General features: G+C 45.0%; 1 protein-coding gene across 21 annotated transcripts in view; it reads right to left on the bottom strand.

The window, feature by feature from the left end:
• Positions 1-16,716, bottom strand: part of msi2b (musashi RNA-binding protein 2b) — a 518,162-nt gene that overhangs the window by 282,786 nt on the left and 218,660 nt on the right. For all 21 annotated transcript variants that reach the window (XM_048557145.2, XM_048557146.2, XM_048557147.2 and 18 more), the window contains one exon: positions 897-945. In XM_048557145.2, coding sequence (XP_048413102.1) covers positions 897-945 — 49 coding nt within the window. The remainder of the gene's footprint in view (positions 1-896; positions 946-16,716) is intronic.

Genomic DNA, 16,716 nt, shown 5'->3' with positions numbered 1-16,716 from the left:
TATCCTTATAACTCAAACTCCCCAGTCCTGGCAACATCCTGGTAAATCTTTTCTGAACCCTTTCTAATATAATAACATCCTTCCTATAACAGAGCGACCAGAACTACACACGACACTCCAGAAGAGGCCTCACCAGTCACTGTTGTCTCTGTACAGGTGTCGCAACATCTTTGTGCAGTTGTACGGAACTACAGAGGTTTTAATGCATAGAAACAGGTCACCCTGTCCAACCAATCTGTACCAACAGTTGTACTGGACTGAAAACATTAACTGCATTTCTCTCACCTCAACACGATGTTCCAATTTGATTCAAAATGTTAAATCTGTTTCTCTCTCCACAGACGCTGACAAGCCTGCTGAGCATCACCAGTGCTCCCTTTGACTGGTTCAGATTTCCAACGTTAAAAAGTATTTTGCCTTTGTCATATTGTGCCATCCTTAAAGGTGGACTTAGGAGGTTTTAAATATGTCACAATACTTTGAAGAATATTTTGTGCTCATTGCAGATTTAATTTCCTCTCAATTGTACAAGCACCTTTATTCATGGTGGGCTCTCGATTTGAACTTGTGCCATTCTGCAGTTGTCTTGCTGGCTCTCAGTTACCAAAGTTGAATCAGAGAGCTGCCCACATGCAACTCTCTAACTGCTGACCTGCCTCTACTACCATAACAACTTTGCAACAAAGTTTGCTTCACACACTGAGTTTCAGGCTTACAGGGCGTAGCATACGGGCGTTATGCTAAAAGGGGTTATTGAATGCAAGTAGCTCAACATCAAAGACTGACACCCAGTAAGACTGCAGTGAACAGCCATCAGTGGCTGTGCTGTAGCACAATGTGGGATCTGGCCTCACTTTTAACTGAGCTTAGGCTTTGTTCTGGGAGCTCTCACTTACCTCGATGCCTGTTGGTTGTCTTATCAAACATTAGCATGGCATCTTCTACCTGCAAGACAAAAAGGCAGCTCAGATTAGATCCATTAATGTTCGATCATCAGAAGGTTCAGTGCTCAAACAAATAGGGTGGCTAGTTCATGGGAAGCCTTACAAACCATCACTGAATCATGCAATGGTGTTGTATTGATGGCTACAGAGCTGTTTCTTGTTTCACATTCCCACTGTCCCCAAGAAGTCAGATACCACATTGCACCAATAATAACCCCAAACCAATTCAACAGTTGGAACAATACAAAAGAATATTCTTAATAAAAACCAAAAGAACTGCATATGTTGCAAATCAGAAATAAAAACAGAAATTGATGGGAAAGTTCAGCATCTGTGGTTAATATTCCAACTGTTTTTCAACTCAGTCACCCAACTAACTATGCAATCATCAATGATGGATACTGGACTTGTACAAAATTTCATCAAGTTGAACAGTAGAGGTCTAAATAAGGGGGATTGAGTACAGCCTTGACAGGGCATTGTCTGCTTGGCATTGCTATAACAATTCTATTTGTTCTCATCCAGCTCCTGCTACCATGGAGTATAGCCAACATCTTGCCAACAGGAGGCAGATTTTACTCAGGCCTTTCAGTGGGTGACACAGCTCCAAAAATCACTCAATGTGTTGTGGTGCAGTGGGATATTCTCTCCGTTATTTGGAGAAACTACAGTTTCACTAGCCCCTGCTGGCTCTGTAACGTCAGTGGGTTAACTCAGGGCTGTAGACAACTATCAGCACACATGCAATGTTCTCTATAAGTTCTGGATTCTGTTCAACTTGATCAGTCAAGGATTTTGGGTGGAAGACAACTACTTCCCAAGTGACGCAAGAGAATACTCAACTGTTTTGAGCCTGTGTCAGGGTCAATTCAAACCTCCTTTTATAACTGGCATAGCAGAGATAGATAACACCACAGGAGGAAGTCAAACTGATAACAAATGTCTTGAATTGTCTCTGTACAGGTGTCGCAACATCTTTGTGTAGTTTTACAGAACTACAGAGGTTTTAATGCATAGAAACAGGTCACCCTGTCCAACCAATCCGTACCAACAAAATAAAAACCAAAAGAAATGCAGATGCTGTGAATCAGGAACAAAAACAGAAGTTGCTGGAAAAGCTCAGCAGGTCTGGCAGCTTCTGAAGAAAAAGAATCAGAGTTAATGTTTCAGGTCCGGTGACCTTTCTTCAGAACCATACCAACACATGAGCACCCTCTATCCTTCCCCATGTAACAGTATCAGCAAACACTACGTACGCTCCCTTCTCAATTATCCATGGATCCAGTGATAGCAAGTTCCACATTCTCACCATTCTTTGGGAAAGGAATTTTCTTGAGTCTCCTCTTCAAATTCTAAGTGACTATCTTACATTGATAGGGTCTAGTTTTTGCTCTGTGTGCAAGACTACAGTCGAATGGATTAACCCAAGCTGCTCAAAATGGGACCCAAACCAATGATTTTAAGAAGGATAGATGCTGCTCCCAGCGAAAAGGCAGTGCTTTCACTGATCAGCCACTGTCCTGCCACACAGCCATCCCAGTCAAACTGGCTGCAGTTCATCTGGCTGATGGCATTGCACGGTCGGTTAGCTCAGTTGGCTGGACAGCCGGTTTGTGACTACGCAGAGTGACCCCATCAGCTCGGGTCCCATCTTCTCAAACTCACCCCTCAACTGAGGCACAGTGAGCCTCAGATTAAACTCACTGTCAGTCAACTCTCTCCTGATGAAACACCTTCCCAACGGCCCTCTGGGAATATGGATTTGTACAGGAGTGCGTGGAGGAGTAGGGGAGGGGAAAGGAGCTATGCTTGACCTCAGTGCCTCAGGTTAGGGCAGGTCAATCATCCCAACTGACCATTCTACATTATCCGTTACTGGAAGGGGGCTGTCGCAGTTAAAATCATCGGGTGGAATATTCACTCTCACAGTATAGACACTTATGGCAAGAGGGTAGCAGGTGCTCACAGACCCCAGCCCAAATGACGACACTTGACCAAAAAACAAGAGCACAAATCACATGTCAAATTCTACCCACAGTTCATCTGCAGGTCCTCTTATTTAAACCAACACAGAATACCTTTCAAGATAAAAAAAATCCAATTCTTTCTGTGAGCCTCACTGTGAAATAACAACTCAATTTCTATTCACTTCAATGGTTTGCAACCTGAATCCTATTTTATCTTGAAATGCCGTATCTCACTGCTGACTGACTGAGGCAATAATGGATTGCCAAATGCTTAATCCCAAGCGCGCACCTGCAGTCCGACTCTGTCAGCTGCTGTCTGCATCCCAATGTCTCCCAGCATCTTCCGAATCTTGTCCCAGGTTACTGAGCTGTCAATAACCAGGGTGGATTAAGAGGACTACTCTCCAGCCAACTCTATTCTTACTGAGCCTGACATTATTAAACGGGAGACAGCCTCACCTGCATTGACACAAACCCTCAGCTGCCCAAGCCTCTGGCTAATATGAGACTTGATTAACGAGAAATGCAAGCCTGGTTTCCAAAGTTCACATCAGAAATATCCAAAAGTGTCAGTCTAGAGGTCTGATGTTGGTTCCCAGCACATCCCTACTATACACCCAACCACCCCACTTTACCTCATCAATATCTGTCCAATCCACAGCAATTTATTTCATATAGTCAGGGATGCAGTGTCGCTGGCTGGCCAGCATTTATTGCCCATCTCTAGATGCCCTGGAGAAGGTGGTGGTGAGCTGCCTTGTTAAACAGCTGCAGTCCACATGCTGTAGGTAGGCCCCCAATGCTGGGATGGCAGGGGGACAACAGACTCACACTCTCTCCTGCTCAATACTGCATGGTTCTGACTCATAACTGATGCAAACGTAGCCCCCCAACCCCCTTACACAGTCAGTTTCTGTTAGCCTACCTGGACTGTGCAGGGTCAGCATTGTATAGAATGGAGTCATACAGTACAGGTGAGGCCATTCAGCCCATCAAGTCTGCACTGGAAATAACTGCTCTGAACCTACACTAGTCCCACCCTCCCTCACACCTGGCCCTCAGCCTTGAACGTTAGGCCATTTCTAGTGCTCATCCACGTATGCTTAAAATTGTGAGGTCCCCTGCCTCAAATAGCCTCCCAGGCAGGGCATTCCTCTGCAGCTGTTGCAAAGCACCCAGCCAGAAATGTACAGCCACTTCGGGAAATCCCTTATGCAATGAAAAGAAAAATCCAATAAATAAGGACCAAAGCACCGGGAAGGCGAGGACAGTGGGATAGAGAAGTGGGGAGGCGTGGAAGATTGTTAGTTTGAAAGCTGCTCAGGCACCCAGCTCCAAATACGAATGACATTGGCTGCGCAGGGAATAGTAATCAGCCAAAGGGATATACGCACGGACAGATAGAGAGACAGACAGGATCAAGCAAGAAACGGATCTATGGAGAGACAGGGAGACTTGATGACAAGTGGCAAGCTGAGGGCAATACAGACAGACAGAAGAAGAATGAGAGGCCATATCTCGGGAATTGCAGTCAGAAATAAAGTCAACTGATAAAGAAATCTTTCATTAAATTAGCTGTCACTGGTATCAAACTGAACATCTCCTCTCACTCTCAGTTGCAGAGGTCTCCAGCTGATGCTGAAATGATGCAGGTCCATGGCACACAGCACAGTACACATCAGCAGTAACAACACAAGGGTAATGTTACTGAGCTGGTAACCCATACACAAGTTCTCCCATGGTGGCTGCAGGAATCTCAATGCAGTTCATTAACAAAACTAGAACAGTACACAATTCTACTCATCACTAACCCTCGTATAACTTCCAGATTGTTGAAAAAAAACCTGTCATTCACAAGAAGAAATCTACTGTCCCTTACCAAGACTGGCCTCTCTGTGACTCCAGCCCACGCCAATGCGTTTAACTCTTAACTGTCCAGCAAGCCTCCCATGAGTAGCCATAGCCCAGAGTGCTATAAGGCTGCCCTCTCATTACAGAGCGAGGTGATGGGGTGGGAAGCTTGGTTTAACCAGAGGGTCACCGTGCCTTAGGCAAGGGGAGAGGTTGAGAAGGAGAGTCCGTCAGGGTGAGCTCAGCTGGTGGTCCCCATTGGCTGCTCAAAGCTGCTCAGTGATGGGTAATTAATGCTGGCCTTGCCAATGATGCTCACATCCGATGGAACGAATAACGAAAGCCTTACTTTGTCTTGGCATGGTTCTACAGTGCTGAGCCCCAGATAGTGCTAACTATCACCTGCACACCCATAATGGTGCTGTTGACTGGAGAATGCCAAGTGGAACTGCACCGTCACTCACCCACTGACTCGGGCCTGCACCTTTAGGTCCAGCTCACAACTTTCTAATCACACTCTCCCAAAGCCCTGGAAAATGCTCCTTCTTCTTCTTCAATGTAATAGCTGATCATGTTCAACTGTCAGAGTTTGCACGTTCTCCCCGTGTCTGCATGGGTTTCCTCGAGGTGTTCCAGTTTCCACCCACAGTCCAGAGAGATGAGCAGCTTAGGGTGGATTGGCCGTGCTAAATTGCCCTTGGTGTCCAGGGATGTGCAGGCTAGGTAGGTTAGCCTTGGGAATTAGGGGGCTGGGTCTGGATGGGATGCTCTTTGGAGGGTCATTACAGGCTTGATGGGCTGAGTGGCCTCCAACTGCCTATCTGTAGGGATTCTATGAACATAATCATTCTATTGCATTGTAATATTTCTGCTGTCTCCCATTATAACTGAGTCGTGGGACCCATAGGATTGAACAACTCACTGAACTTTTGTTAGGCCGTTAGGTACCGACAAACATCCATTTACAATCACAGGCACTTGTGTGCCTGGGCTCAAGCGAAGCCATTCTATCGTCCTGTACCATGCTTCCCTCGGCATGCCATGCTGAAAGAGGACTCAGCAAGACAGATATACAAAATTAATTCTGTGGTTGGTGTTGATGCAAATTTGCAAAGCTGAGATGGTAGGGTGAAGTCTTGAAATGAAAACAAGGCAAATTTTCTAATTGTTCTGTCAGGAGTAGATCAGCGGAGCAGTGACATTCCCTGCAGCTTGGTCAAGAGGATGGAAAATGCTGATGGTGGTTATTAAATAGTTTTTTTGCGTGTCAAACACTCAACAGCAATGACCCTGCTGTGCTCCATGTAATGCTACAGTGCAGATATTTGGTAGGATCAGCCTTCTAGAAAGCACAGTGGGCTCGGGAAACTACACTGCTGAACCCCGGAATGGATCACACGTCCAGAAGGGAAGGGGGTTATGTGTTCTGCAGCTTCTCTTCGTCTGTCCTGGTAGATTGAAGGGGTGGGGTGGACGAGAAACTAGAAAGGGCTGTTTCCCTCATTCATTCACGGGACAAGGGCGTCATTGGCTAGGCCAGCGTTTACTACCCATCCCTAATTGCCCAGAGGGCAGTTCAGAGTCAACCACATTGCTGTGGGTCTGGAGTCACATGTAAGCCAGACCAGGTAAGGATGGCAGTTTCCTTCCCTAAAGGACATTAGTGAACCAGATGGATTTCCCCCCTCAAAGAATCATTAAGAATCTAATATTAGATTCTTAATTCCAGATATTTTTATTGAATTCAAATTCCACCAACTGCCGTCAGAGATAATGGGAACTGCAGATGCTGGAGAATCCAGGATAACAAGGTGTGGAGCTGGATGAACACAGCAGGCCAAGCAGCATCTTAGGAGCACAAAAGCTGATGGTGCGGGCCTAGATGCTTTTCTGATGAAGGGTCTAGGCCTGAAACGTCAGCTTTTGTGTTCCACCAACTGCCGTGGCAGGATTCAAACCCAGGTCTCCAGACTGTTACCCAGAACTCTGGACTAACAGTCCAACGATAATGCCACTAGGCCAATACCTCCCCGAGTTATTTGAAAGTTATTGTCCTACTCCAGAAGATCAGTGGTGTCTTCATTCAGGTAACCCTCCAGCCACAGTAAACAAGGGAAACCAGAACGTTATCACTGCCTCCTTACAGGACAAGGGAACCATGACTCCCACTTTCCCAAGAATTGCCATAGAAGATGTCACCACTCCTTTCTTTCAGTGCTCAAAAACAGACTTTATTAAAATTTCATTCATAGAGTCAAACAGCCTGGAAACAGCACCCAGGTCCAACTCATCCATGGTTTCCCAAACTGAACTAGCCCCACTTGCCTGTGTCTGGCCCATATCCCTCTAAACTTTATTCATGTACGTTTTTTACTTGGGGAAAAAACACCTGGTCAAGTTCTGTGAACTTCAGACACTGACAGCAACAAGTTGCTCCAGGTCAGGAACCAGCTTGTTTGATGGGAACGTCAGTGTAGCGGTGATAAGACGAGACTAGTAATCCAAAGGTCTGGATGAATGTTCTGGCAATAGGAGCTTCAAACCTGACACATGCAGCAGGAGGAATTTAAAAGTTTTAAGGTGTTAGGAGGAAGGTATAGAGGAGACGTCAGAGGGAGGTTCTTCACCCAGAGAGTTGTGAGCGCATGGAATAGTTTGCCAGTGGTAGTCGTGGAAGCCGAGTCATTAGTGACATTTAAGCGACTGCTGGGCATGCACATGGACAGCAGTGAATTGAGGTGAATGTAAGTTAGGTTATTTTATTTTTGGATTAGGAATATTCCACGGCACAACATCGTGGGCCGAAGGGCCTGTACTGTGCTGTACTTTTCTATGTTCTATGTTCTAAACCTTGACTTGAGAAGAAAACAGAGATAACACAATGTGGAGCTGGAGGAACACAGCAGGCCAGGCAGCATTAGAGGAGCAGGAAAGCTGACGTTTCAGGTCGGGATCGCCCTTCAGAAATCTCTCGAGAAGAAAACAGCTGGTTTCAGTGATGGTGGATAAGGATTATTGCACAGAACATCTGGTTCACTAAAGCCTCTTAGGGAAAGAAATCTGCTAGCTTTATCCAGTCTGGCCTACGTGTGACTTCATGCCTACAGCAATGTGGTTAACTGTTAACTACTCTCTGAGATGAGTCAGCAAACCTTCCCAAGGGCAATGGATGGTACAGAGACATGGGAGAGGGCGATACTAAGGCTGAAAAGAATATAACAATTGAGAGAGAGAATAAAGAGACTTGATCTCTTTCCTCTCATGAGGAAAGACTGGCATCTTGATAGAGGCATTAAAAATTATGAAGGGGTTTAGTAGGGGGGACATCGAAGGTGCAGTGAAGTTCAAAACTAGGCAATAGAGACTAGTTTGTCTTAGAATAAACACTCCTTACCAGAGAGAGACTGTAGCACTTGCTGATCTACAACGTGGTGATAACAGACAACATTTTAGGAGAGCCGTGTAAGTAAATAAAGAGATAAAACGACATATTGGTGAAGTTCGCTAAGAGTAGGCCTTGTGAACTGGAAGCATTAATTTAGACCTATTGTGCAAATACCATGAAATCTGTGAAACACTGTGCCAATCATTTTGGAGTCTTATTGTGTTGTGGATCCATCAGCTTTTGGATTTTGAGACAGCCCACATTCACTTACCTTCAGGTTAATGTAATTCTCACAGAGACTGGAGATGACCATCCAGTAACTCAGCACTGTCAGGTGCCAAACTCTCAACACTTACTCCTGTACGCTTTCACAGGAACTGGCTTCCCCTACCAGCTCTTAAATGTTCAGTGAGTGGGCAGCGTGCAATAAAGGGTTAACAATTCTCACGCATTCCTCAGGCCTTCATCCTCACAAAGAATACTACGGTTTCCAGCCCAGTGCCTCACAAAGCCATCATGTCTTTGCTGATGAAAGATGTGACTAAACGTTTTAATGACTGTTTGCTTCCCAGCTAATAATTGCCTGACCTCAATAAAATTCCCATCAATTGGACCCAGTCAGGCCTGCGAATAGGAAGCTGGTCTGTGCCAGTGAGCAGCCGCATGTTCCCAGAACTTCCAGCCTGGCTCAAAAAGAGGCCACAGATACCACCTGCTCAGAGTTACCCAATGTTGGTGCTTCTGCCGTGACCTGGGCTTTGGAGCGCTGTGAAATACAAGTGGCACACCAGCACAAGGCACTGCCTCAGTAATCCAGAACCCCAGCCTAATGTTCTGGTGACATGGCTTCAAATCACAGCATAGCTGATGGTGAAATCTGAATTCAATAAAAACCTGGAATTGAAAAGTTAGCCTGCTGGTGACCATTGTCACATTTTAAAATAAAAAAGCCCCTCTGTTTCTTTAATGCCCTACACAGAGGGGAAACCTTTTGCCCTAATGACCCTCCAGACCCACAGCAAACGTGGTTGACTCTTAACTGTTTGCTGGGTAATATATGCAGGAATGTGCAGATCCCATACTAAAAACACTCACACACAGCAACTCAGCCTGATTTAATCCTCTTGTCTGTTTGTAGCACCATTCACACAAGAGCGAGTCTACCCCAGTCACCTCAGCACACTGTCAAGAGTACTCCTGTTGCTGCTTCAAAGCCCCTTGTCGTATTTAGTCGAGTGTGGGAACTGGGTCTGATGGGACACTTGCCCAATTTGCCAAGTTAACACTTCCCAGCTCACACTACCAGGTGAACACCTCCCTCCGATCCATGTGCTGAACACCCTGATTGAGAATTAAATAGAAGATCTTTGTGTGTTACTCAAGAACCGGCACTCCCTCAGGGATAAATGTAAGCCTAATCCTATGACACAGTTGAAAAGGTGTGCTTTGAATTAGGAGTTGAGAGAACACATCTGAATTGAGCAAACACATTCCGGCTGCCAAGGTACAACTTACTGAGCTCCCAGATCATTCCCCCGGCTCTGCCTGTTGTCAGCAGACACACCACTGCTCCTAATTAATTAGATATCTCCATTCATTGGAAGCGGTAAAATCAAGAGGAGCTCTCTGATTTGCCGCTTTTCTCTCTGTTACATTCAGAGTGGGCACTGGCCTTTCCCAGTGTCAACGTCACCCCTCCCTCCGATTGCTGCTCAAACCTGGATCAAACCCTGCACTGAGCTTCTGGTCCCATATCCTCCTCATTCCAAAACTCTACCTATTTCCACCTCCGTAGCATCATCCATCTCCACCCCTGCCTCTGTTCAGCAGCTGTCCATTCATCCTTCTACAGCAGGCTCTTCCCATCTCTCAGCCATCCACTTCTCTTCCCCGGTAAATATCAGCACTCCAGAAACTCTCTTGCCCATATCCAAGCTCATCCCAAAGTCCCATTTGCCATCGCCCCAGTGCTCGTCTATTATTATGCTTGCCATTCCAGCAACTCCTCAATTTGATCATTGTTGCTCTACCCTTCGAATAATATGTCAATACCTTGTCCTACTCTTACCAACCACCGGGCCACAAAACTCTCTGAAAATTCTCCATTCCCCCAATTCCCCCCAAACACACTGTTATTAAAGAAAGAGGGGACTGTAGACCAGTTTGCCCAACATCTGTTGTCACGCAACTACATCAGTCTCTAACTGAAGAGAGTGTGACTGGACACCTAGAAATATGTTCTAACCAGCCCACTCAACAATGTTACTACACACTGGGCTAGGTGGGACTTTGAACCCAATCCCTTAGGCCAGAGGCCTGGGCACTGCTACTTTGTCACAAGAGGGCCAGTGAACACCTAGAACACTTTCTGCTGGTTGCAAGATAGATGCAAAGGACTGGCCATGCCTGATGGCTTTCCATGAATCTTTAGAAAATGAGACTGAAGTGGTAGGCTGGTCAATGTCTCTCAATGTTAGCTAAATTGACTTCTGGAAGGCATTTGATAAAATCCTTTGTCGGAGACAGTGTGCTAAAGTTGTGGCTCATGTTACTGAAGTTAAAATACTGACCTGGATAAGAGTCTGGCTGAACGACAGCTGACAGAGTGTAAGGATAGTGGGCAAGTCCTCTGATTGATACAAACAGGCTAACGGTTTCCACAAGGACATGTTTGGGCTTTAACTGTTCACCATATTTATTAATGACTTCAACAATTGAAGCCACAAACCTAAATTTGCCAATGACACAACGGACAGGATCGTATGCCACGTAACTGGAAGAACTGCATTCAAAAGAAAAAGTTTCAGTGATTGGGCAAAATTGTAGCAAGCATATTTTATTGTTGGAAACTGTGACATCATCGAATTTCGACGCACATAAGACAGAAGAAAGTACTTTGTAGAAAATCTAGAGTCGATACAGGTACAGAGAAGTTTCAGGGTCTAAGAATGCATATCATTAAAATGTCCTGAAAAGATAGAGAAGAGTGAGCAAAAAGACCACAGGAGCATCGGAGCAGAAGTAGACCACTCAGCCCATCAAGCCTGCTGTGCCATTCAATGCCACCAGGGCTGCTGATCCACATCGGTGTCTTTTCCCTAAATAATCCCCATTTCCTTTTATATATTTGGTATTGTGAAATTGTCAATCTCTCCCTTACAGATACTCAATGACTGAGCTTTCCACCCTTCTGGAGTAAAAGATTCACAAACTTCAGAGTAAAAGAATTTCTTTGCAACTCAGTTGTACGTGGGCTTTCCCTCTTTTTGAAACTGTGTCCTCTGATTCTACAGTCCACAAGTGGGAGAAACAGCTACCCTGCCTACCTAGATATGTTGGCTTTGACATTGGCAATGTACAAAGGATTATGCTGCCAACCAAGTTAGGGTTACCAGTCACTGACAGTGTGGTACATATGTACGGACTGGAAGCTACATATTAGTACACAGGCCCCTTATCTTTGCAGACAGAAAGAATATTCACATGCATTATGTCTCAAATCAACAATATAGTTGGCAGCCATTCGCAGGTTAATTTCTCTGGAACATCAGATTTACAGTTAAAATAAAAGTTGGCAGTTAACTGTCAATCAGCATTAATGAGTCTGTGCTCATTGCAAAGCCTCTACCAATTAGAGTCCACTTGCCAACTAATCAGCACTCTCGTCTCGTGCAGTATGAATTCTGACTTTCCCCCTGGATTGGTATTGTTGTGAATTGTCCTGATGAGTAAGAGATGAAAAGCTTTGGCAAAATGTGACTTGTTTTAACAGGGTGCAAGAAAAGAATTTAACGAGGTAGAAATTATACTTCAGTGGCACAAGCCCTTGGTCAGACCAACCCTGTAGCACTAGGAGTAAGTCTCAGGTCTCCCCTTAGGAAGGATCCAATGGCCGCAGAGAAAGAATGGTGTTGTGCGAAGATAACAATCTCTCCTTCGACGTCAGCAAAACTAAAGAGCTGATCATCAACTTCTGGTAGCAAGGAGGAGGACATGGCCATATCTACATCAATGGAGCAGAGGTGGAAGGGGTCAAGAGCATCAAGTTCCCAGGAGTGACAATAACCAACAACCTGTCTTGGTCCTCCCACATTGATGCGACAGTCAAGAAAGCACAACAACACCTCTTCTTCCTCAGGAGGCTAAGTAAATTCAGCATGTCCATAAAGGCCCTCAACAACATTTACAGCTGCACCATGGAAAGCATGCTATCTGGATACATCATAGCTTGGTATGGTATCTGCTCTGCCCAGGACCATAAGAAACTACAGAGAGTTGTGAACACAACCCAGTCCATCACACGAACCAACCTTCCATCCATTGACTCCATCTAAACTTCTCACTGCCTTGGAAAGGCAGCCAACAGCAAAGACCCCTCCGAGCCTGGTAGGCAGAAGATACAAAAGCTTAAGCACTGGCACCAACCAGTTATGGAACAGCTTCTTTCCCGCTGTTATTAGACATCTGAATGGGCCTCTCAGACTTCAGGCCTAATGTTGATCTTGCTTTTTGTGCAACTTCTTGGCAGCTGTAAATTTGTAATCCCCGCTCTGTTCAATCACCCTATAATCTTTGTGTGGTATGATCTAACTGTGCAGCACGCAAAACAAAACTTTTCACTGTACTTAGCTACATGTGACAATAATAAATCAAATCAAAAAAAAAGGACAGGGCAAACTCATCAGAATAGTGCTTGAACACCAAGAGTTAAATTATGGTGGGGAAATTCCAAAATGTAAAGTTGTATTCCATCAAGTTTAGTCAGTTAACCGTAATTGGTGTTTTCAATATAACCAGAGAGGTTAGATAGAGAAATGACTTCTCTTGGTTTGAGGGCCTAGGAGGCACTGAGCTTGAGGCTTCGGGGTAGAATCAGGAAATACTTCTCCATACAAAAGCTGAAAGAAGTTCGCAAAGCAACAACTGGTCAAGTCTTCATTTTAAGTCAGTGTCTGAACGATTTTTTAATCAAAACAGATAAAGGGCCATTGGGCAGTGGCTAGTCAGGGCCTCCCGGAGTAATGGAACAGGCTCAAATGGCCTGGAGTAATGGATCAAATGGCCTCCCCTCCTGTCCCAATAAACCCAATCCTGCCTTCCTGTACAATCCCTACTTTATTCAGCCTTCCACCTCCAGCCCAGTCTTCATGGGGAGAACATGGCCTCAAGAGCTGCAATAGTTTCAGTTCAGGGATGCAAATGAAGTTGGAGTTGAGGGTGAGCAGAGACCCCAAGGGTGTTGCAGGACTGAGGGAGGTCACTCGCTGTCCCAGGCATCAGATATGCACTTCTGCTACAGGGAAGAAATTAACTCCAACCGAATCATCAGGGGCAGCCAGTTGAGAAGTGACAAATTAAACCCTCTCACTCACGGTCCTGAGATCTGTTCAAAAATCCATCCTTAAGATGACAATATTCACTGCACAGACCTGGGGCCAGGACAACAGCTTACCGTCTGATTTATTTTAGCCTGATGTATGAATTGATGAAATCATTACTGCAGGCCCTACTATTTGGTTCTGTAGGAACTGATTCCAACAGGCTTTGAGGAAAATTTATTTTACCCACACAGATAGGAACTATACATTTTTTTAAAAATTACCAGGCACCGTATCCCAAAATAGGTCATAAAGAACCTCAGAAAATAACTGCAACATATTTATTTTCAGTAACTGTACAGTTTCCTTTCACTCGATAGGCTCAGATTGAGGTTGGCATCATGTTGAGTGGAGCATGGAGAATAAGGAACGTGAGGATAGTGGGAACCAGACAGGGAAGGGATCAGCAGAGTAGGAATGATAAAGTGAACAGCAGGAATGTGGGAATGAGGAAGAAGAGCAGGAGAGAGTGGGGGGAGCGGGAGGGAGACAGAAGAAGCTGAAGGCAACATAAGATTGAGAGGAAGACAGCAGTGAAGAAGAGGAGAGGGGTTATAGGATAGCAGGAGTGATGGCGGAGGGCGAAAATGAGACAGTCAGGCAGAAAATGGAAAGCAGAGGGAGAGAAGCAAGAAAGTGGGCAGTAACGAGAAGGATAGCAAGAAGCAGGAGTTTGTAGCTGAAGACACAGAGGCCTGGATCCTGTGGGAGGGAAGTGGGAACCAAAGTTCAGGTCAGAGGCAGCAAGAAAGCAGAGCAGGAAGTGTACGTATGTCCTGACCACCACTGGAATGGCAGCTTCATCGAAATAAATGTCCCATCCACCATTCTCAGCCTCTGAAATACTGACGTCACATTCTCATTTATATAATAAGGACAGTGGATAATTCACATGGGCCCATGGTTTTTAAAAGGCAAGTAAACTGCAAGCAATAAGATGCGTTGTTTGATGAATAGAAATGCAGAGCAGTAGTGCCCAGGATCAATACCTCTCCTGTGCTGAGTTAGCTGATCGCAGGGTAAGGCTGTTATAATTAAGGGCTGACAGGGAACAGAATCAGTCAGGGTGCCTTCTCTGAATGACTGTCCACTGACCTGTGCTGGTAACGAAATGTGACTGGATCATTGGATGAAGTCATCACCGATCCCAGCTGTGACACCCTGTATGACTGGTTAGCCTTTTAGAACTCAGTGTCTAGGCAACACAGTCAGGAGCCCTGTGGATCCATATATAATCGAGGTTACAATAGAGAGGCACAGATCGTTTCCATCTGTGCAGAAGGGCACAACTATAACCCATCGATATATAGATAGTCACCAAGGAATCAAACAGGGAATTCAGAAGAAGCATCTTTTTCCCAGAGAGCGGTGAGGATGTGATAATTACTACCGGAATGGCTAAGGCAAATATTGTGAATATGCTCTCAAGGACAGTACAGATACACCTATGAGGGAGAAGGGACTAGAAGGTTACTCTGATGGGAGTTAGATAAGGAAGGATGAGTTAGGCTGGATCTTCCATGCTGTATATCCTGTGCAACACCAAAGTAAGAGTGAAGGATATGGAAGATGGAGGTCACTGGTAGGGTAGGGTAGGAAAGTCTTTGTGGGGATGACCCTTGGGGTAGTGAGGTCCAGATTTCAGGGCTGCTGTGTCTTTTCTTTTCTCTTGCCATTCCAAGTGCAAATGCCATAACAGTGAGGCAAAAAGTGATGCAGTTTGATGCTCACACTGCTGCCATTTTGAACAGTTATTAACAAATGCCCTCGCCCTACCCCCAGCCACTAATGTCAAAGCTGCCGTGATTCAAGGAGAGCTTCAGCGTGTCTTTCAAACAGTTTCTTTATCCTGCCCTCAGATCATTCTATTTATGAAGGTCTCCATCCCATATACAGTGTTTGATGGGACAGTGTACAGACCAGTCAGTTTATACTGCACCTAACCCCTGAACTCACCTCCACAAATAGTGTTTCGTCCAAGATCAATTACTAATTTTAAATCAGAGAGAAATACATTTTTGTAAAAGAAGGTATTAAGGGCCAAAAGGCAGGTATATGGAGTTAGGCGCAGATCAACCCTGCCTTCACTGAATGGTGGAACAGGATTGAGGGGCTGACTGGCCCGCTTCTGTTCCTCTGTTGCTTCGGTCATTTCTTTTTCCCCAGCACCAGCTGACCCATTATCATATTAATAGAATTTAAGCTTATAATTTCTACCTTCTAGATTATGCAATAAACACAACAGTTTTGCAAGCCCTTACTCTCAGTTCCAGGTGACTTCCAAAATTGTGTTTTGGCTTCCCGCCTCGTCTACCACGTGAAGCGATCAGACTTAAAACACCGTTACAGAACCTGATCTGAGAAAATGGATCAATATTTCCAAACACACCTGTAGCCTTTTACTGGGAGAAGCTGAGTTCATTCAACCTCCCTCCAGGCTCCAAATGCTTCCTCCTAAAGGGGCAAGCACCGACTAAAGATTGGAATTTATGGAGCGCCATTTCCCACTAAGAGACAAGATGTTGATCACAGTGAAAACCATCCATCGTTGAGTTTGTGTAGGCCAACTCAACCTGAGCTAATATATCCCAGATGTCTTAGGAAGCACAAGAGCCTGTCAGCCTCTGTCCAATTCTCAACTATTGCAGAAGAACAGTCAACAAGTTTGGGTTCAGGCCAATGATGTTCCTTCTGCAACTTTTCTCTCAACTCCACACCACTCAGGATAGGTCAGATTCAAGGTACCTACAGACTCCATGCCATTGGAACAAAATAGGACAAGAGCATTAATGAAAAGACTATCATTTATTGTCCATCCTCAAGGGCAGCTAAGAGTCAACCATATTGCTGAGAGTCTGGAGTAACATGGAGGCAGGTAACGATGGCAGATTTCTTTTCCTAGATGACAATAATGAACCAACTTTTTTTTTACAACCAAACAGTGATGGCTTCATCATTGAAGCTGGCTTTATCTTCACGATTTGTTAACTGAAACTAAATTTAACCTTAGTGGGATTCAAACGCATGTCCACGAAGCACTAGCAATGACCTCTAGGTTACTAACCTAATAACAATTCCATGATACCACTGTGTGAGCAGGATAAAACGAGAGCTCAGAGAGGAGCTACAACTAACTTGTCTTATCGAAGTGATGGCATGCCCTTTGTCAACAGTGGGAGGGAGTGAACAAA

This window comes from Stegostoma tigrinum, chromosome 27 (genome assembly GCF_030684315.1).
Source record: "Stegostoma tigrinum isolate sSteTig4 chromosome 27, sSteTig4.hap1, whole genome shotgun sequence".
Classification (NCBI taxonomy): Eukaryota; Metazoa; Chordata; class Chondrichthyes; order Orectolobiformes; family Stegostomatidae; genus Stegostoma; species Stegostoma tigrinum.
This window is presented reverse-complemented; position numbering and strand designations above follow the sequence as displayed.